This window comes from Terrapene carolina, unplaced genomic scaffold (assembly GCF_002925995.2).
Source record: "Terrapene carolina triunguis isolate 2854851 unplaced genomic scaffold, T_m_triunguis-2.0 Scaffold85, whole genome shotgun sequence".
Taxonomy (NCBI): domain Eukaryota; kingdom Metazoa; phylum Chordata; order Testudines; family Emydidae; genus Terrapene; species Terrapene triunguis.
The window spans coordinates 38,975,113-38,996,651 of record NW_020664436.1 but is presented as its reverse complement, the minus strand read 5'-3'; the positions used below and the strand labels follow the sequence as shown (position 1 = coordinate 38,996,651).

Genomic DNA, 21,539 nt, shown 5'->3' with positions numbered 1-21,539 from the left:
ACAGCCCCCCTCCCCAAATCCCACACCTATCCAACCACCCCCTGCTCCCTGACTACCCCCCGGAACCCCTTGCCCCTTATCCAACCCCTCCCCCCCCGCTCCCTATACCCCACCCCCTTACCACGTCACCCAGAGCGGGCGTCGCGTCGCGCTGAGGCTGCGGGGGAGAGGGGACAGCAGGGGAGGGGCCGGGGACTAGCCGGGCAGGACGGTACCACAGGCCGCATGTGGCCCGCGGGCCATAGTTTGCCCACCTCTGATCTAACAAATGGCTTGAGTTATGATTTTACTCAAAACAATCTTGAGCTGGGCTGACTGCCTAGAGGGTGGTGCTACATGCAGACATAGAGGAGACTTAAGCTCAGGAGTAGTTTCAAGCCCAGTGGAAGATTGGCATGTAGCAGAGGTAGCATGCAGGGAAATAGTGCATTATGTACATTCTAATTACATAGTATTCATGTAGTCTTAATGGACATTTCCAAACTTTCCAACCATAGGGTAAGTTCAGAAAAGCACAAAAGAGCACACAATTAATATGAATTTATTAATTTAAGATATCCTATCTCCTAGAACTGGAAGGGACCTTGAAAGGTCATTAAGTCCAGCCCCCTGCCTTCACTAGCAGGACCAAGTACTGATTTTGCCCCAGATCCCTAAGGGGCCCCCCTCAAGGATTGAATTCACAACCCTGGGTTTAGCAGGCCAATGCGCAAACCACTGAGCTATCCCTCCCCCCAATTATATCACGTTTGTACAGTGCTTTTAAGATATCAAACAGTATATGATTACTAGGTGGTATTATTGTATATTGGAGTTGATGTGGCAAAAGAAATAATATACAAATACCTAAGCTCTCTTCCTCTACCAAAAGAAAGGTACTTCTTCTCCTTCATTTTAAGTATATCCAAAATCTACTTACTTTTCCTGGATTAGTTTCTTGGTATCCTCCCAGGTAGCTTCCAAACGATTTATCTCTTTGTCAATTTCAGGTGCTAATGTTATATCCTTTTGGGCCATTTGTTTTGCTTTGTCCATCAACCACTGCAGTTCATGCTGGTATGAATTCAGTTCATCCTCTAGTTGGTTAAAGATCTTTAATCTGCAAATTGAAAGAGTGGTTACACATTTACTTCTTATCTTCACTGAAAATGAAATGAGAAAGAGAGAGGTTGTATATAAAATATGTCTGAGGGTCAATTTTTGACTTTAGATGTAACAGTGGGAATCTGGGACAATTCTACTGAAGACGAAGTTACACTGGACTGATGCTGGTGAAACTAAGATCAGAATCTAGTCCTCTGTGTTTCTATAACAATACATGCATACGCCCCCTCTCCTCAATTCTCACACAAAGTGTACTTGGAAATATTCTTCTAGAATTTTAGAATCCCTTTTAAATCAGTCTCCTTTATAATCTGACAGTTTATTACAGTTAATGGGTTCCATTCATGCCTTGCTAATTTGTGAATACAGAATCTGCAATGTCTATGCTAATGGAGGCAGCTGTGCCCCAAGAAAGGGCTAGCAGTTTTTGTACTGCCACTTTACAGTATGGATTCTCTCAGGATAAAGCAACTTTTAGTGGCAGGGATTTCACCATCTGCTTTTCCAGAGAAAGAGATCTGAGGGATGTGCTGAAACAGAGCATCTGTCGTGCCCTCTCTTCTGCCAGACTGCTCACTTTTGGAACTGTGCTGGCTGGCTCCACAGATTGTGTGTAACTTGCACCACTGCAACCTTTTCCTTTGCAGACTTTCTACCACTGGAGACCTAGATTTCCCAGGAGTGAATTTAACCCAAGGAATAAAATGATTATGGAGTAGTCTGTCATCAAAACATCTAATACTATGGAATACAAGCAAAAAAAAAAAAGGCACCAAAGATCAAGTACTTCCTAAGATTTTTGTTTTACCTTTGTTGTAGTGCCTGAAGTGTTGGCTCCTTCAATCCTTCTTTGTCAGCTCTTTCCTCAATATCTTCAATGCTCTTTAACATCTGTTCTTTACGCTCCATGAAAGACTTCTGTAAGGCTCCAAGGGCTTCTGCTTCACTCTGTTTGGTTCCCAACAGATTTTGGACTGACTCCAGTTCTAAGCACAGATTATCAGCCATAGCCCTACAGGATGACCTCTGCTCAGAACTTCCATGTCTTAGATGATATTGCGCTTTTGTAAGGGCTCCATCCAAAGTGATTGCTGCAGGGGCTAATTTGTTAATATCTTGAACAACATCCCTCAGTTCTTTCTCCAGCAGTTCTGATTTAGCCTTATCCATGTTTCCAGTAGTCTCTACTGTCTGCCTCAGGTGATGAAGCACACTTGATGCAGCAGCATGTAACTCTAGGAACACCCCAAGCTGATTCAGAGCCTCTTGTCTTCGGCTGGTTATTTGACTGGCCTCCTGGAAGAGCAGGATGCAGTCTTCAGCCTTCCCCTGTAGCATGTGGTGCTCCTCTGGGCGACTAAAAGAACACAGCTTTTCTACATGTTCCCTCAGACTTCGAAGTTCCTGTTTCTTGCTTTCCACTTCCATAGAGTGGTCCTTTTAGAAAGAAAGGAAACAAACTGATTTTCCATACAAAGGTTCAAAGAGAAGTCTTGACAAAAGAAATTAAGCTCATCAGTACGATTATCACTAATTAGAACCCAGTAGGAACAATGCTGCATTGCTGATTTGCATTAACCCAATCAAAAAAGTGAACTGTGTAATACAGACAATCAGATTTCCAACAGGTTAAGCAGCTTCATCATAATTTTAGCTGCATGGTCTTTGGAATGCACTGTGGATAGGATGCTTTTCTTTATATTTTTGAATATTTCAACTGGATAGCTTACCTGATTGCGGCATACAGCTGGGTGCTGATCAGCTGTGTTTATCTCAGAAGTATTTTGCAATTCACCAAGAAACTGGTTAATCCATTCTGAAAAACTGAGCAGCAGTTCATCAAACTCCCCATGTTCAGCAACAAGAGACTGAAGGAAACTGATCCTACAGGACATCAAGTATAAAAATAAAAAGTTAACTTTTCAGTGTGAGTGAGTCACTTTGATTAATCAAAACTGCAGCTGACTAGACAGTATTAAAATACATTCCAGGTGAGAAAGAAAGAAAGAAAGAAAGAAAGAAAGAAAGAAAGAAAGACTCATGGGAGCAAAGGTTACAGGAGTGGGCCCATGATCTTAAACTTGAATTTTCAGACATAACAATTCTGTTTAAAGTAACTTCAAGCAAGTGCACTTTGGGCTCCATCCTGAAAGGTGCTGAGCAATCCAGAGAGATGCTCATCCTTTCACAGGAGTACTCAAGATTAAGCCATTACATACTAAACTAAAAAAAAAAACCTGCTATATCATTTCCTATGCAGGAGAAGACTGAAGGGGGACAAGAAATGCTGCAAGATTTTCCTTGCAGAATTCCATACATATTCCCCTCGAGAGAGTTGACATTTTCTCTGAAGAAGTAAAATGTTTAGGCTCCAAAATCACAGGATACTTGAGATCCATATGGATCTTGAGGAATCCATGGAGACAAGAATATCTGAGTGGATTCTAACTCACAGCTGCTATCAGCGTGGTTCTTGCAGAGGTCAAGATGGTAGGGGCTCCCTCACCAGCTGCTAGACCTGGGCCTCCCCACAAAAGGAAGGTTCCGTCGTACCGAGCAGGAAAGCGCGGTAAGTTAATGCCAATGTTAACTTACATGAGGAAGTGCCATGGTATTTGTGTGGGGACAATACTACCTCCACCGCCTGCCCCACCCTCCTCCTAGCACATAGATCCTCAACACTTCCACTGGAGAAGGTGAAGAATGATGTCACAGAGGCAGCATGCTGGATCTGTTGGATTCCCATACTCTCCACTTCTGCGAGCATATGGCCCATAAAACCTAACAATTCCAGCGTCACACTGTAAAGCTGTGACTGAGGCAGGGTATTCTTCATCTGCATTGTTGATTACTATTTTTGAGCATGTAAACCATGTTAGACACACCCTGAAACACAAACCTGTTGCTAACAGTCTGTGGTAAAGCTTTCCATCTCCCATCCAGCTCTTCGAACTCTTGTTTCATGGCTTTCACGCTTTCTTCAGAAGCTGTTGTGAACAGTGACTCATTTAACTGTAATAGGCTGGTATACAGTGAAGCATGGGATGTAATATCAGCTTGCAAATCCTGGGGAACAGTAGATTGCACATTTTAGGTTAAATACAGTATCATAGTATGCAAGTAAACATGTCAGACTGTAGTCAGCTGGGGAGCTCCAACACACGACTCTCAGTCAAGACTCAGGTATGACCAAATCCTTACAGGTGTTCAGGGTTTTTAGAACATCTAGACACTCAGCAAGTGCTCAGTACCTCTTGAAGGGCAAAGCTTTGCAATCATTTCTCATGTTCGTGAGCACTTATTCAAACAAGTAGACAATGAAACTGCTTGTGAGATTAAGTGCTCACACATCAGTAAATGGCTGCAAAATCTAGCCCAGAATTTGATCCTTGCCACCAGTGCTACAGCTGTGTGAAAAAAATCACACTTTGGCCTGAACATAGAAAAACCTCTCCATTCTCTTCAGTGCTGAAATGAAATTATGTCTTCATTGGACTTGTAAAAAAGAGCTGCTTTTGCCCAAATGTTTCCCATTAGTCCACTACAACACAGGGCATTTGTTCATGGGGGAAAAGTGCCTTAGACCTGTGTGAAATTTTACATTCAAAAACTCAGTGGAAGTGCTGCAAAATCACCATTTCCATTCTGAATGCAAAATCCCTGCAAGCTTTGCTCTCTGAAAATTCTTCTCATACAATAAAAAAATACACAAGTGTGTGACCTAAAGAAAATACAGCCCTGCAGTCTGAAGATCCTGTGGCACTCACCCTGAAGCCCCTCAGTCTCTGGTGGGTGGTAGGGTATCCTGTAGCACTCTTCCCCAGGAAACAGCATATACTAATTGCAAAATAAAAATTTTCCTTAAACCCCCCCCCTCCGATTTTGCCTGCACTTTCATAAACACTTATATCTTTTCTGAGTTTGTACAGCACCTAGCACACTGAAGTCCCAGTCCATGAGTGGGGCTCCTAGGCACTATGATAATAAATGAATCAATAAATAATAATGTAAGCGCTTTCAGTTGAGTGAATCTCTACAATTCAACTTCAGCAAGATTGTCAGAGGTCAAATGACCAGATCCATTCCTATAAAGCTACAGAAAAGGCAATCCGTAAAAGCAGGTACACTGCTGGGCTAACTTTCAATCCCAAAATTTACCTGTACTGACTGTAATTCACCTTCCAATTTGACTCTGTCAGCGGAAACATACTGCTCTGGAGGTCCGGCTGCAGTTTCACATCTCTCTAACCAGGTCAGGAAGATAGATAGCTCCTTCTCCTGCCTAACAAAAGCATGGCATAGAACATTACCAACACAAGCGCCCCATGTTCTCTTGGACAATCTGCAGAAAAGTCTCTGTATTTGTCAAAATAAAGGCGAGCGGGTTACTCACCTCTGCCACTGTGCTAGCAGAGTCTCTAGTAAGGTTTGTTTCTCTTTAGCTCTTCCTAGCAGCTTTTCATATCTCTCCTGTAACACTGTAACCTCCTGAATAGCTTTTTTTTTGTTGGTGACCTTATGGGCAGAGGCTAAGAGGGAGGTCACAGTGTTGTTCAATTTCCCCACAGCCTGGTAGAGATCCTGTTGATGGTGATAAGGAAATACAAGCCACAAATAAAATAAACAAACAATAATACCCATGAGACAACTCCTATTCCTCTACAGGAGCTCAAAGGAGGCCATGGAATTGGTAAGGTGTCTCAACACATGAAGGGAAAAGCCATGCACAGAGAGGACTCCTCGCTCCCTGAATGGCATGGAGCATTACTCCATAAATGCTTGGATTTGATCCATGCTACTCTTTGGGAGGCAGGCCAGGGAAGTGGCAGGAGTGTGCCAGGGCATCAATAACTACCAAGATCCAGTGGCACAAATCCTGCTGAAAGAAGCACAGTATCTGCAGCACTGCTACAGCCCAAGGATCATGGAATTCCTGCATAGGTGCTCCATGACCTTAGAGAAAGGATTCCAACACCTCTGTCCCCCAACAAAGGTCCACTGCACAATGCTCCTTTTCTCATTAGGTCGGAGAATTTGTCTTCTATTAGAAACAAACAACATGAACACATCAGACACAAAAGGTATATAGTATGTGGGGTAAGAATCTCCTTGTAAACAACTTTAGGGAAAAACCCACTCAACTATGAAATGGCAAGATCCTCTGGACTGGACAGGCTGTGCCTGGCACAAGGCTTGGTTGGGGGCCAAAGTTCCAGACTCCCTAACAGCTGCCTAAGGCTGTTCTAATTGATTTTGGCAGCTCATAGCCCTACGGGGTCATTCCAGCAGCCGAGGATAGTTACAGAGTAGACACCCTCAGCCATGCCCTATGTGCTGGAGTGGGGGGAGGCATGAGAACAGTTACAGTGGATATACACTAACTTAGGCAAAGGGAATCGTGCACTAAACAGCTCTGCCAGTTTTAAGGCAGCCTTGTAACGTGCCATCTCAGGAGAACTGGGGCTACAATGTCTACATGGAAACAAACCAGAAACAATAAAAATGATTTAAAAAAGGGAAGACTGAACCCCCCCCCCCAGAATCCTACGCTTGCAATAGCAAAGCACTTCTACCAAATGAATTACAAGGAGTAGAAAAGGATGCAATTATAATACATCACAGAAGAATCAATCTACAGTGAGTATCTCAAAAAGAAACAAGAATGGCAGAGAAAGGAATGCTAATATTTTAAGGTAAATAAGGATGCAGAATTTGTTCTCAAAAGATAATAAATTGTCATGGTACAGTATTCATTAGTAACGCTTAAGCGGCAAGCCCATTATGGCTCCTTAACAAGCAATAATAGTAGATACAATTTCACCCAGTGTATGGCTACATATTCTACATGCAACAATATTTTTTCCTCATTAAACAGACCCCTGTTGTTGCTACTATCTACAACTTTTTGCAGTTTAAGGGGTTAGATTGTCCTTGCAGATGGCCTTTGCAAGCAGCTGTCCTTGACATCAGTAAGAATTAAGCACACATATCTGCAAGGGCATTCTGACCAAAGATTTGTATTTATTTTCCTAGAGGAAATAAAAGAGAAGTAATGATGAATGTGTATGTAATATATAGAAAGAGGTGAACCAAAACCCTGGAGGAAACTCCCCTGAACTTTGGATTTTTGAAATCTGAATCCAAATCCAAATTTTGCTAATTATCTGTATCTTTATAATGGACGACATAGAAACCCAAAATGGAAACAGCCCCAGAGTTCTAGAAGCTAGAAATCTGGTTCTAGATCTGAATTTTCCAGCTTAAGCCCATGTCTAGTGTGAATAGTCAGTGCGATAAAGGGAAAATAAACAAAAGAAAATCCATTCCTAATCATAGATTTCTCTAAACCAGAGGTCACCAACCTGTCAATCACAATTGACTGGTCGATCCTGGAGCCTCTGCCAGTCGATCGTGATCTCCGGACGCTAAAAGTCTAGGGGTGCAGCAGGGCTAAGGCAGTCTCTCTGCCTGCCCTGGCCACGCGGCACTCCCAGAAGCGGCCAGCATGCCCCTGAGGCCCCGGGGAAGAAGGGGAGGGGCAGGGGTCTCCGTGCGCTGTTCCTGCCTGTAAGCACCACCCCCACAGCTCCCATTGGCCAGGAATGGGGAACTGCGGAAAAAAAGAGAGCTGCAGGGATGGTGCCTGCAGAGAAGGGCAGTGTGCAGAGCCATGTGCTCCCCCACCCCCCAAGTGGCCGCATGGACATGCTGGCTGCTTCTGGGAGCAGTGTGGGGCCGGGGCAGGCAGGGAGCCTGCCTTAGCCCTCCTGCACCGCTGCCCTGGAGCCATCCGAGGTAAGTGCCGCCCGGTGAGAGCCCGCACCCCTCCCATCCCCAACCCCCAGCCCTGAGTGCCCTCCCAGAGCCAACACCCCATACTCTTTCCTGCACCCCAAAATCCCTCCTGCACCCCAACCCCCTGCCCCAGCCCTGAGCCAACACCCCATACTCCCTCTTGCACCCCAAAACCCGTCCTGCACCCCAATCACCTGCCCTAGCACTGAGCACCCTCCCAGAGCCAGCACCCCATACCCCCTCTTGCACCTCAAATCCCCTCTCGCACCCCAACCCCCTGCCCCAGCCCGGTAAAAGCAAGTGAGGGTGGGGGAGAGCAAGTGACAGAGGGAGGGGGGATAGAGAGAGGGAGGGGGTGGGGCCTCGGGGAAGGGCAAAGAAGATCCTGAGTTGCACTTAAATTCAAAAAGTGATCTTGTGCATAAAAAGGTTGGAAACCACTGCTGTAAACCAAGACAAAATTTCTTGAAATTTCTCAACAGGAACATTCAGAACTATGTGCATTTCTTATCTTTTATTTATGATAATGTTTTAAAATGCAGACGAATTTATAAGTTCTCAAGGCTTGCTTCACTCCTCTATCTGTGCCCCCTAGGAGCAGGAAAGTCTGCCTGAAGGGATGGGGAGATGTAGTGACAAATCCCACTTGGTTATGGGACTGGGCTGTCTGGTGACATGTGTAGATTTTGTGTATTTCTCAAGGAGTCTCCTGTGGAACACTGGCCCAAATTTAAAAACTGTGCCTTCAGGCAGAACCCCTCAGGCATGGCAGGGTCGGGGTTGGTAGCAGTAACTTGCACGCTCCTCCCCAGGTCCAGTTGCCCCATAGCCCATGGAAGTAAATCAGTCTCTCAGCTGTAAGTTATTTCTGTTTTCTGCAAGAAGGTCAATATAATACAGGTTCCCTCAATTAGTAAATAAATATACAAGCAGCAATTACGGAGCATGTTTTTACCATGTGATCTTGAAGAGCTTTATAAGTATCTGCTGATGAAAAACATGAAGTAGCTGGCTCAGCCAGTTTAGCTTCAAATCTAGACACAGCCTGCTGCACCTATGACATATATACAAAACAGAGGTTTAAAAAAACTGCAAAAAACAAATTCAATGACACATTTTAAAATTATATGTTTACTAATAAATTAAGTATCCAGAGCCAACTACAGTTTGAAGGGCTGACCCTGTGAGGTGCTCTGTGCTTCCTGAAGTTAATAGGAGTCTAGGGCATTCAGCTGCTCTCAGGAGATGCTTAAGCACCTCGCAGGACTGGCCCTTTATGCAAACAATATTCATTCCAACCTGGTACTGAAGATGGACAATTTCATATGTCAAGTGTCTGGACCTGATTTACTGTTGCAGCATCCAGAAGAACTGTTTTCTGTTATTTTAAAGACATATAACACTATGGTTCTGCATTATGATTTCTCTATTTCATTACCTTTTAAATCATTTTAAACAAAATTTACCAGTGGAGGATTCGAAACTGCTTAGCTAACTAAAAATAGACCTTAATACAATCTCTTGTATAATATAATAGGGTACTGTATGTGTAATTTTAGGGTTCTACTGGGAAACTATAGACATTCTATAAATTGTCTGTGAATAGTCTATTGAGAATTTGCAATGTTTACCTGATTGAGATTTTCTTCATATTTCTGCTGCTGTGATGCATTCCCCGCGATTATTCCTTCCAGACAGTGTGCATGATCTCGAAGCTCTTCCCAGTACCTTCTGATCTGTGTTAACTTGGCTCTAATATGCGCAGATTCTCCAGAAGTAACAAACTGAGAAAAAGACTGAGCTTCCTCTTCTAGACTTGGGATTCCATTTATTTTACCATCTATTTCTTTACTAATAACCTAAAATGTAAATAATAATAAATCAGTAGCCACAATCGATTTTCAATTGATCGGAATAATCACTTTCAATTTTCTTTCTATTAGTGCTAATAGTAGTCACAGTAATTTTCTTATAAATCAATGTACAGGACAACTCAGAGATCACCCAACACATATGGTTATAAAAATCCTTATTATATTATCTAAGCTCCCTTTCCTTCTTGGATTTAATGTTGGAAAGCTGATTTAAAAAACATTATCTACGAAAACCAACTAGTGCAGGCTAAATGAAATGTACATTAGTATAAGCAGACAGGATGATATTTAGAATCTTCTGCCCCTTGGAATTGGTTGAATAATTCTGGTTGGGATTCAAGAAGGAAAAATAAATGTAACTTAGTCAGCAACTGACATTTAAAATTAGGCTTGACAAATAAACTTAGTAAATGTACAATGAAAAACAAACTATATTGATCAGGAGATAGAAAATAAGCAAATATGAATGTAATTTAACAATTTGCAAGCATGTGCCCTAGAGTGTAAATAGGAGCACTTTATAAATTGGAAAATAGGTATTTTCCATCTCAATTTTATGATCTCTCAGTATAAATCAGATTAGAAATTTAACTAGGGTGATTCTGCCTCTCAAGCACAGGGTTAAATAGAGAGCCAGATTGGAGTTCAAGACAACATTCTCCTCCAACTTGCTCTGGGTCATTGAGCAGAGGTCTGGGATAATCTAGCATTGGCTTTTGATTTCATTAACTGCTTTGCAGGTAGGCACTAGCTGATCATAGTTTATCCTATCTTATATGTTTCTATGCTTATTTTCATTGGCAATTAGAGATAAGCATGAGACCTTCACACATGTTGGAAACTTGTGACACCTACACATATTTACTCATTAAACTTCTGTGCACATGGAAAACTACGTTTTCTTCACCAGGGAAGAATGTTCACTCAGACCACGTGGCATGTTCGTGAAGCTTTGCTCACAAGTAGTGAAATATAGTTATCAGAACTGGCTGGCAATGGGGAGAGAGAAGCCCTCTTTTACTAATGTTAGGAAATGCTCTATCATCCTCATAAATGTTTATGTAAAGGTATATGTGAATGGAAGAATTCCAAAATTGTCATGAAACTGTACCATTCTAGGCACTAGATCTACTCAACCACTGTCATCATGATGATAACAAAAATACTAATTATATTTTACTTGCTATTCAAAAATAATTACTCAATTTTGGATGAATAGAATTTTGCAAGGTTAATATCTAGAACAGCAAAGTTATATAGTATAGCTAGAATGCACTATAGTAAATCAGCAGTTATAAAGTCTATGTGTAATGTTTTGAATTAATTCAGATTATAAAATAACTTTTTTTGCATGAGAATACAATGCTAATGAGAGATACTAGATTGACAGCACTGGAGCTGTAATATTTTTTTTTTAATATAATATATGGAGATATATCTATCTCATAGAACTGGAAGGGACCTTGAAAGGTCATTGAGTCCAGTCCCCTGCCTTCACTAGCAGGACCAAGTACTGTCCCTGACAGTCGTTTTTTTGCCCCAGAGCCCTAAATGCCCCCTCAAGGACTGAACTTACAACCCTGGGTTTAGCAGGCCAATGTACAAACCACTGAGCTATCCCTCCCCCCTCTCACAGCAGAACAGGAGCACCTACAGTGCACCTAAGAGGAGGTGGATAACTGAGTCTGCCAATAGTGGTACCATTTAGTGATAACTGTAGTAGTAATTTCTGTAGAATTAGGAATTACAGTGAAATCGCCAAGGGTGAAACCCTAGCTCTACTGAAAGCAGTGGGAGTTCTGCCACTGACGACAAGGCCAACATGTCAGCCTCATTAGACTTTTCACATAGGGGTTAGTGAACAGTCATGCAATGATAATTATATTCATCTGTTCTGGTGATCTAGAGATGAGAAAGTGTGTATCATACAATTTTTCCATTGAGCCACTCAGATTGTGACATTGTTTAATACTGTCTACTACACTATAAGCACTATTAGGAATGTGACACAAAGCAGCAAATACACTACAATACACAACACAAGTTCTTCAAATGTAGACAGAACTATAAACATTATGAAAGCAACTGAGGTGGCATCTATTTATGTCTCGATGTTGAGGGACACATGGCTAGTTTCACACTTCGTCGTGCATCGCCTTGCTTTTGTTCATTAGAAACATACTCATCTTTATTTCATGTAGCTTCATGTTGAAGAACTTTCTTTATTTTATGGTAATTCGCTCAAATGTTTATCTATTTAAAATAATTTTCAGTCTGATAACTGGCATTTAGTTGAAGTGTTATACTGAATTTCTCATAAATTTACACTGGGATGGAATGTAATCACTGCAAATCTGTTCAAGCACAGCACACAAATAGGTACCAATTCTCCAATCAGATCTGCATGGATGAACCACTATGTATTTGCATAAGTCAGTTAGGCTTCATGCAGAAGAACCAGTTCAGGGACCTAGTTTCTAAATTATAACATAATGTCATGTGTAATTCAGATGTGCTCAGTTTCCTGCATCAGAGTCACTGGGGTTCTATCTAGTAGCTGCTAACAAATAGGGATGTACGATTTAATGTGTCTCTGTGAAAAACACAGAGATATTAATTTTACTCTGAGTTTTTTAGAAACATTGATTTAACGACAAGGCAAGAATTCAAGCAGTGTTTTATTTTTCACTGCCGCAACCAAGAGATAGATGATTTCATTTATTTAGTATATGTTAATATGATCATATCTTCAGAAATTAATATTCTGTCAAGAAACTCTTCCAGTCACCTGAATCAAATCAGACTTGGGACCCTTTCAAAATATATTGTAACAGCCTGCAGCAGCCGAACTGCAAGCCATTGCAGAGTTAAAGGGTTTATAGAAAACTCTACATTTTGGGAACTTTGGACCCATGAGCACATGAAGGTTGAGAAGACATACCTATTATTTTTTGCAGGGGGATGTAAAGTGATCCTTGGAACTGACAGCGTATTTTTGACTAAATGCAACTTTTGGAGGTACTAGGCATCTCTGAGGCTAATAAATGAATTAGGAGAAAATGTGTACCTACAATACTGTACAGATAATTTGGAATTCTGTAAATACTGTAGCAATAAAGGTCTATGGGTGCACAAGCTAGTGAGCACACTAGTTCCTTTATTATTTCAGCATAAAAGATACACAGAACATCAGGTGCTATAAAATAAGGTGCTATAGCCACTGACTGATGTACATTTTACAATACAAAGGCTTTCTACACTCTGTATAAACATACCACAATACTATTTTGTAAGCCAGTGAGCTTCATTCAAAAAAGAAAAAAACTATGCATTAATTAAAATGTTTTAATATTACATACAATGAAGGTTTTGTAGGTATAAATAGCCACTAACAGAGAAACCAGCCTATAATGTTTTTCCTTTAGCTCTTGCAAAATCTTTGAGCTTGGTATCTTTGTATACAAAGTGTAACATCTTTACATCATTGTAGCTCTGAAACTTGAGTCAAATGTCTGTTCCTCGCCCTTGCAGCCACTAGCAAAAAAAAAAAAAAAAAAAAAAAAGAAAAAAAAGAGAGAGAGAGAGAGAGAGAAACAAGGTTTTAATGCTTAATGTAACATGTGAACCAATCACCTTCATTTGGCTGGTTTGCATATCCAAGGGAGATGATGATGTTTCCAAGGCATCCAGTTCTTTTTCTTTTTCAGTTATCCAGATGGACAGAGCTTCAAAATTACTGCCAAAATGATCCCACTTGCTTTTCACCATTTCCATGGTTTTAATACTAAAATTAACCAGATTAAGTAGAGAAAATAAACAGTTTAATATAGTGAAACTTTTCTTTCAAGGTCTAATTAAAAAAATACTTCTTACCCAAATTACAGGCAGTTTGTATTTTCAAAAGAATGTTTTTAGAGAATGTAGATGTGTGTTTTGGACCAAAGTCATATCAGACTTTGCACAATTCCATTAATTTCAATAGTGGTACATACAATATGAGTAAGTGTAAAATCTGTGTATCAAGGAACACATGAAAGCAAGAAATAACAAAGAGAAGCAATCCAGGCACCATATACACACAATATTGTGTGGAATATGAACATTATATGGCTGTACCAGATCCGTAAAAATAAAGGGGTCTGAATTCATTTTACAGCAAAATGACTAAGACCAGTATACTGTAGCTCTGCATGTGATCAATGAGGACTGACTGCTTTATTCCCTTGTGCTATAAACAACAATCTGCCAGCCTTGCAAGTAGCTGCTTTTTTCGCAAGCAAAGAGTCAACACCGAGTGAAAGAACAGAAAACTGATGACGCCTGAGCTTGGTCCAAATATTTTTTTGTCCATAAATGTACATTTTAGATGTGTTAAAACAGGAAGAGATTCTGCTTGATCTTGGTTTGGGTCCAAGGCTTCACACAAGAAGTACCCTTCTCCTTTCTCTCATACGCCCCCAATTGGGTATATCGAAATTAACTCCTTGGCCATAGCTTCAATTCCTCTCAAAAAACATGACAGTGATTATGAAACCCAGGCCCGCTTGGTGTGGCACTCTATCTCCTCTAGTGGCAGCTAGACCAGCTAGTGAGTAATGAACCTGCTACTGTGTTGGCTAAGGGCTGGTCTACACTAGGGGGGGGGATCGATCCAAGATACGCAACTTCAGCTACGCGAATAGCGAATAGCGTAGCTGAAGTCGAAGTATCTTGGATCGAATTACCTGGGGTCCAGACGGCGCGGGATCGACGGCCGCGGCTCCCCCGTCGACTGCGCTACCGCCGCTCGCTCTGGTGGAGTTCCGGAGTCAACGGTGAGCGCGTTCAGGGATCGATATATCGCGTCTTAACGAGACGCGATATATCGATCCCGGATAAATCGATTGCTACCCGCCGATACGGCGGGTAGTGAAGACGTACCCTAAGAGAGGTTTGTCTTTTAGCTCAGGCAATAGAAGGTCATGCATTAAGCTCCAGAGGTCCCAGGTTTGATCCCAGCTGATGACGACCAGAGTCTGTCAGTGTTACAAGTGGGGGCTCATCCGGAAGTCTCTGAAGCTCAGGATGTGCTTCCCCAGCTAGAGGAAGTACGTAATCCATGTTTGCTTGATGTGGCACTCTGTCCCCCACAAGTGGCAGCTAGACCAGCTCAAGATTGATGAGCCTGCTACAGTCTTAGCTAAGGGGTATGCATTTTTTAGCTCAGGCAGGAAAGGGTCATGCATTAAACTCTAGATGTACCAGGTTTGATCCCAACCAACGACAAGGGTCTGTCAGCATTACACTCAGATGAGGTGGCAATATGTATCCTAAGTGTATCATGATGCCAGGAGGAAATGGGCTGGGGATCAGTATACAGGAATCAAAACACTGAGCAACTGGGATCTGATTTCCTTATGATTCCTTGGACTCTGCAGTATTTCAAGGACACTCTATGTCCCCTCTGATCAGCTACAAATCCATGTGCACAAAAAGAATGTGTGTCAGTTTTGCTGTGTAGCTGACCATGCAGAGCTGTTGTTATTTTTTCTCCTCCTGAAGGTTTTCCCATAGAAGAGCAGTGTGTGAGACCTGCTGTGTTTAGGGGGACATCTTCAATACAAATCTCTGGGACCACATTTCTAACCACTGGCACTGCTATTCTGCAGAGTGCATGAGCCACCCCATGACCGTATGTGCAAAATATTCACTTCAATGTAAAATACATGTTTTGCAGGTTCATCTGGTTCTAATGTCCAGTTATACAGGCATGCATGTTTTGCAGGAAGAAGTTATGGGGTATTGGGTAAAGATGCCCTGTTCTATCACAGTACCACAGACATATTACATGATTTTACTTCCAAATGAAAATCTATTCCAAACCGAGGCTGCATGGGAATATGGCCAAACTTTCTAGCTTTCCGCAAGGCTTTATAAAATGATACCACATTATTAAAAACAAAAATGAATATATATCACTGGCAGTAAGGGGCTACTCAGTCTGTTGAATCAAAGGACAGTGGTGGCCTGCTCAATGATGGAGGGAAAAATCACACTAGCAAGTCAATTATTAAGTAGAAAATTATAAAATATTTGATAGTAAATGAATATAGTATTTCACACATTTTAGTGAGGGAGTGTGTAAAGAATGAAACTGCCAATAGCCAAATACATGCTATAGTAGCTGTTGGGATCAGGATTCACATTGGGAAGAAAAAGTGGTTGAACTATAATCAAGCTCTTTCCAAAATTTCAGAGTAGCTGGATAATGATCAATAATGAAATAGTCAACAATGTTGGCATTTGAGTTGCCTTTGGTTAGGCAACTACTGAGATGGACAGGAACATATCTTACTTCTTGGAACTATTGGGGCAAATTCAACCCAAGGGTAACTCCAGTAAGGCAGCATGGGACTGGGATATACTTGGAAGTTTATCTTACAACCAGTGGATCAGATCCCCAACTGGATAAATCATCGTAGTTCACTGAAGTAAATGGAGCAACACAGATTTGAACTAACTGAGAATCTGGTCCACTATGCTTGGAAATGCATATGTTTAATGAAAGTTTAAATGTAGGGCTGTTGATTAATCACAGTTAACTCACGTGATTAACTAAAAAAAAATGAATCGCGATTAATCACAGTTTTAATTGCACTGTTAAACATAGAATACCAATTGAAATTTATTAAATATTTTTCATGGTTCTCTACATTTTCAAATATATTGATTTCATTTACAACACAGAATACAAAGTGTATAGTGCTCACTTTATATTATGACTTTTGATTACAAATATTTGCACTGTAAAAATGATAAACAAAAGAAACAGTATTTTTCAATTCACCTCATACAAGTACTGTAGTACAATCTCTTTATCGTGAAAGTGTAACTTACAAATGTAAATTTTTTTTTTGGTTACATGACTGCACTCAAAAACAGAACAATGAAAACTTTAGAGCCTACAAGTCCACTTCTCATTCAGCCAATCGCTCAGAAAAACAAGTTTGTTTACATTTACGGGAGATAATGCTGCCCACTTCTTATGTACGATGTTACCAGAAAGTGAGAACAGGTGTTTTCATGGAGCTTTTGTAGCGGCATTGCAAGGTATTTATGTGCCAGATATGCTAAACATTCATATGCCCCTTCATACTTGGGACACCGTTCCAGAGCACATGCTTCCATGCTGATGACACTCATTGAAAAAATAATGCGTTAATTAAATTTGTGACTGGACTCCTTGGGGGAGAATTGTATGTCTCCGGCTCTATTTTTCCTGCATTCTGCCATATATTTCATGTTATAGTAGGTTTGGATAATGACTTAGCACATGTTTGTTCATTTTAAAAACACTTTTGCTGCAGATTTGACAAAACGCAAAGAAGGTACCAGTGTGAGATTTCTAAATATAGCTACAGCTCTCGACACAAGGTTTAAGAATCTGAAGTGCCTTCCAAAACCTGAGAGGGATGAGATGTAGAGTATGATTTCAGAAGTCTTAAAAAAGAGAAACACACCAATGTGGAAACTACAGAACCCAAACCACCAAAAAAGTGGTGGCATCTGACTCAGATGATGATGAAAATGAACATGCTTCGGTCCGCACTGCTTTGGATTGTTATTGAGCAGAACCCGTCATCAGCATGGACACATGTCCCCTGGAATGGTGGTTAAAGTATGAAGGAAAATATAAATCTTTAGCGCATCTGGCATGTAAATATCTTGCGACGCCAGCTACACCTGTTCTCACTTTCGGGTGACACTGTGAACAAGAAGCGGGCAACATAGGAAATAAAGACAACCCAGGAAACTACAGACCAGTTAGTTTAACTTCCGTACCAGGGAAGATAATGAAGCAAGTAATTAAGGAAATCATCTGCAAACACTTGGAAGGTGGTACGGTGATAGGGAATAACCGGCATGGATTTGTAAAGAACAAATCGTGTCAAACTAATCTGATTGATAGGATAACGAGTCTTGTGGATAAGGGAGTAGCGGTGGATGTGTTATACCTAGACTTTAGTAAGGCATTTGATACGGTCTCGCATGATAGTCTTATCGATAAACTAGGCAAATACAACTTAGATGGGGCTACTATAAGGTGGGTGCATAACTGGCTGGATAACCGTACTCAGAGAATAGTTATTAATGGTTCCCAATCCTGCTGGAAAGGTATAACGAGTGGGGTTCCGCAGGGGTCTGTTTTGGGACCGGCTCTGTTCAATATCTTCTTCAACGACTTAGATATTGGCATAGAAAGTACGCTTATTAAGTTTGCAGTGATACCAAACTGGGAGGGATTGCAACTGCTTTGGAGGACAGGGTCAAAATTCAAAATGATCTGGACAAATTGGAGAAATGGTCTGAGGTAAACAGGATGAAGTTTAATAAAGAGAAATGCAAAATGCTCCACTTAGGAAGGAACAATCAGTTTCACACATACAGAATGGGAAGAGACTGTCTAGGAAGGAGTATGGCAGAAAGGGATCTAGGGGTTATAGTGGACCACAAGCTAAATATGAGTCAACAGTGTGATGCTGTTGCAAAAAAAGCAAACGTGATTCTGGGATGCATTAACAGGTGTGTTGTGAGCAAGACAGGAGAAGTCATTCTTCCGCTCTACTCTGCGTTGGTTAGGCCTCAGCTAGAGTATTGTCTCCAGTTCTGGGCACCGCATTTCAAGAAAGATGTGGAGAAATTGGAGAGGGTCCAGAGAAGAGCAACAAGAATGATTAAAGGTCTAGAGAATATGACCTATGAAGGAAGGCTGAAAGAATTGGGTTTGTTTAGTTTGGAAAAAAGAAGACTGAAAGGGGACATGATAGCAGTTTTCAGGTATCTAAAAGGGTGTCATAAGGAGGAGGGAGAAAACTTGTTCACCTTAGCCCCTAAGGATAGAACAAGAAGCAATGGGCTTAAACTGCAGCAAGGGAGGTTTAGGTTGGACATCAGGAAAAAGTTCCTAACTGTCAGGGTGGTTAAACATTGGAATAAACTGCCTAGGGAGGTTGTGGAATCTCCATCTCTGGAGATATTTAAGAGTAGGTTAGATAAATGTCTATCGGGGTGGTCTAGACAGTATTTAGTCCTGCCATGAGGGCAGGGGACTGGACTCGATGACCTCTTGAGGTCCCTTCCAGTCCTAGAGTCTATGAATCTATGAATCTATTAACATTATCTCCTGCAAATGGAAACAAATTTGTTTTTCTGAGCGATTGGCTGAACAAGAAATATGACTGAGTGGACTTGTCGGCTCTAAAAGTTTTACATTGTTTTATTTCTGAATGCAGTTATTTTCTGTACATAATTCTACACTTGTAAGTTCAACTTCCATGATAAAGAGATTGTACTACAGTACTTGTATTAGGTGAATTGAAAAATACTATTTATTTTGTTTTTTACAGTGCAAATATTTGTAATAAAAATAAATATAAAGTGAGTGCTGTACACTTTGTATTCTGTGTTATAATTCAAATCAATATGTTTGAAAATGTAGAAAACATCCAAAATATTTAAATAAATGGTATTCCATTATTGTTTAACAGTGTGATTAATCGCATGATTAATTGCGCGTTTAATTTTTGAATCGTGTGATTAATCACGATTAATTTTTTTAATTGCTTGACAGCCCTACTGAAATTCTAAAGAAATTGTTGAGATCACAACAAGGTGCAACCAATATTTTTTGACACTGATTGCCAGCTTCACCTGCACTCAGGCCTCTATAGCTGGGCTTGATAAGAGTTTTTGGTACTAACAGCCAGAACTATGTGAATCTACCAACAGTTTCACTATATGTCACTGTCCAAGCTGAAATATTCACAAACTTGTGAAAATGCATTATGTTTTTACAAATGCAAAATGTCACATTTATTTTTCAGGATTTGCTCAATATTTCCGTGGATCTTGATCTTTCCATTTTTACACGAATTTTGGCAAACCTTTTCTTATTTTCACCAGCAGAAATACTTATTGCATTGCCAGTGAAAATCAAATTGGGGCATTCACTAAGATAAAGGCACATCTTGACATATTCCTGTGGAGAAAGTGGGAAAATGTAAAACAAACATGGTAATTGTGTAGCTTTCAAAAGGCTCTAGTACCTAGAGAAAAATGACTAATTCATAAGATTGTGCCTGTGGCTTAGAAATAAAAAAAAATCTATTGGTTAAATATGTCTGGAATCATTGTAGTTACTTTGTATTATTAAGCCACTGTTTTCTTTATTAGTAGGTATTTGTGTTCTCAGCAATGTTTAGTACTATTCTCCTGGTTATTATCCCATGGCAAGCTGAAATTACATTGCCCTTTGAGACTTAACATGAAATGTTGACAATGTAATGTAAAAATCGGATACATTCTTATGGCAGAGAGGAAATACTAGGACTTGTTAAGAACATACTCTTCTTCAAGGGTAACTTCCACTTTTTTCACTTGTTCCTGGATTGACTTTGCCTGCTGTTGAAGGGATTGCTTGTTCTTTGAGCCCAGCTGTATCTCAGAGGAGTTCTTCACAAGATTCTCAGCCTGTGCTGCAATGGCTATAGTCTGTTTAGAAAGTTCCTGTAAAGAGGCATCATAGTGGTTATAAAAAAAAATGTTTTACATTTCCTGATCCTAAAATTATTGTTTTTTCTTCCCCTGTGGGGAGAGAGGGTGTTTCCATGATTATTCATATTTATTTGTGGTATGTGTAAAAACTCAGGACCTTTTTATTTTCACATTTCTATTCGCAAATGCTCATTTTAGTTAACTATTCCGATCAAACTAAGGCAAGAAACTACCATGAAATAACAATAATATTTCAATGTACTCAGTTAAAAATCAGTGTACTGGATGGATTGTGAAGCAGTTTTATTAATGAAATTGCAGAGGGCAGTGTGTCTAGAATATTCATTACATTTAATATATTTTAGGTGCTATAACCCCTGCATATACAGTGGATGTATAGCTTCATGTAGCTTTTAGCTTCATGTTTTTCTATGTTTAGCATTATTTCCTTTCATACAAGATAATGGTGGATTGCTAGATTGACCAGATTTAGATACAATTTGGTATCATAGTCAACAGGGAAAGGTATAAGCATTGAGAAAAACAATACACTTAGCTAGGGAAAAAAGCAAGCACTATGGGCCCAAACCTGCCCCCATTAAAAGTCAGTACCAAAGCTCTGACTGACATCAATATAGGAAAAGGATCAGACTTTAGATAATATGAGTTGTGTTGTCAACACCAGAGGAAGAGCAGAAAGAAAACAGAAAGAGGATTTAGAGAAAGAAAAAAGGAATTAACTAGTGTAGTGTTATGCTGAATGTGAGAAAAAAAATCAACTATTTGGTCTACTGACTTCAAAATTACTTGCAATAACAGGCTGTTGCTGTGCACGCTGTAAAGAAGAAACACATATCAGATACATGATCTCCAGACAGTGTGGTAGGGAAGTGAATATTTTTGTTCATATCTACCCTTATATTTATAATACATGTATTGACTAAAATAGTAAAGCTCAGGCAATTACTTTACTCTCCATATATGTGCTTCACTGACAGATATATTCATTTCAGTGGTGAAATTATCATTTAACTGCTGAAGGCACTATACTGTCTCCAACCTGCATTCACGGCTTCCACAGACATTAATGGGAGCTTAAAAGCGGTGTAGCTCGAAAGTTTGTCCCTGCCACCAACAGAAGTAGGTCCAATATAAGATATGACCTCACCTACATTCTCTCTCTCATTAATGGAGAACCATACAGAGATCAAAAGACAACTTTTGGCACTACTT

At 40.4% G+C, this 21,539-nt stretch overlaps 1 protein-coding gene across 1 annotated transcript in view; it reads right to left on the bottom strand.

The window, feature by feature from the left end:
• Positions 1 to 13,069: 13,069 nt before the first annotated feature.
• Positions 13,070 to 21,539, bottom strand: part of LOC112105257 (nesprin-1-like) — a 121,522-nt gene continuing 113,052 nt past the window's right edge. The window contains exons 31-32 of the mRNA XM_026649535.1: positions 20,158 to 20,318; positions 13,070 to 13,307 (exon numbers count right to left, since the gene is read on the bottom strand). Coding sequence (XP_026505320.1) covers positions 13,250 to 13,307; positions 20,158 to 20,318 — 219 coding nt within the window. The 3' untranslated portion in view covers positions 13,070 to 13,249. The remainder of the gene's footprint in view (positions 13,308 to 20,157; positions 20,319 to 21,539) is intronic.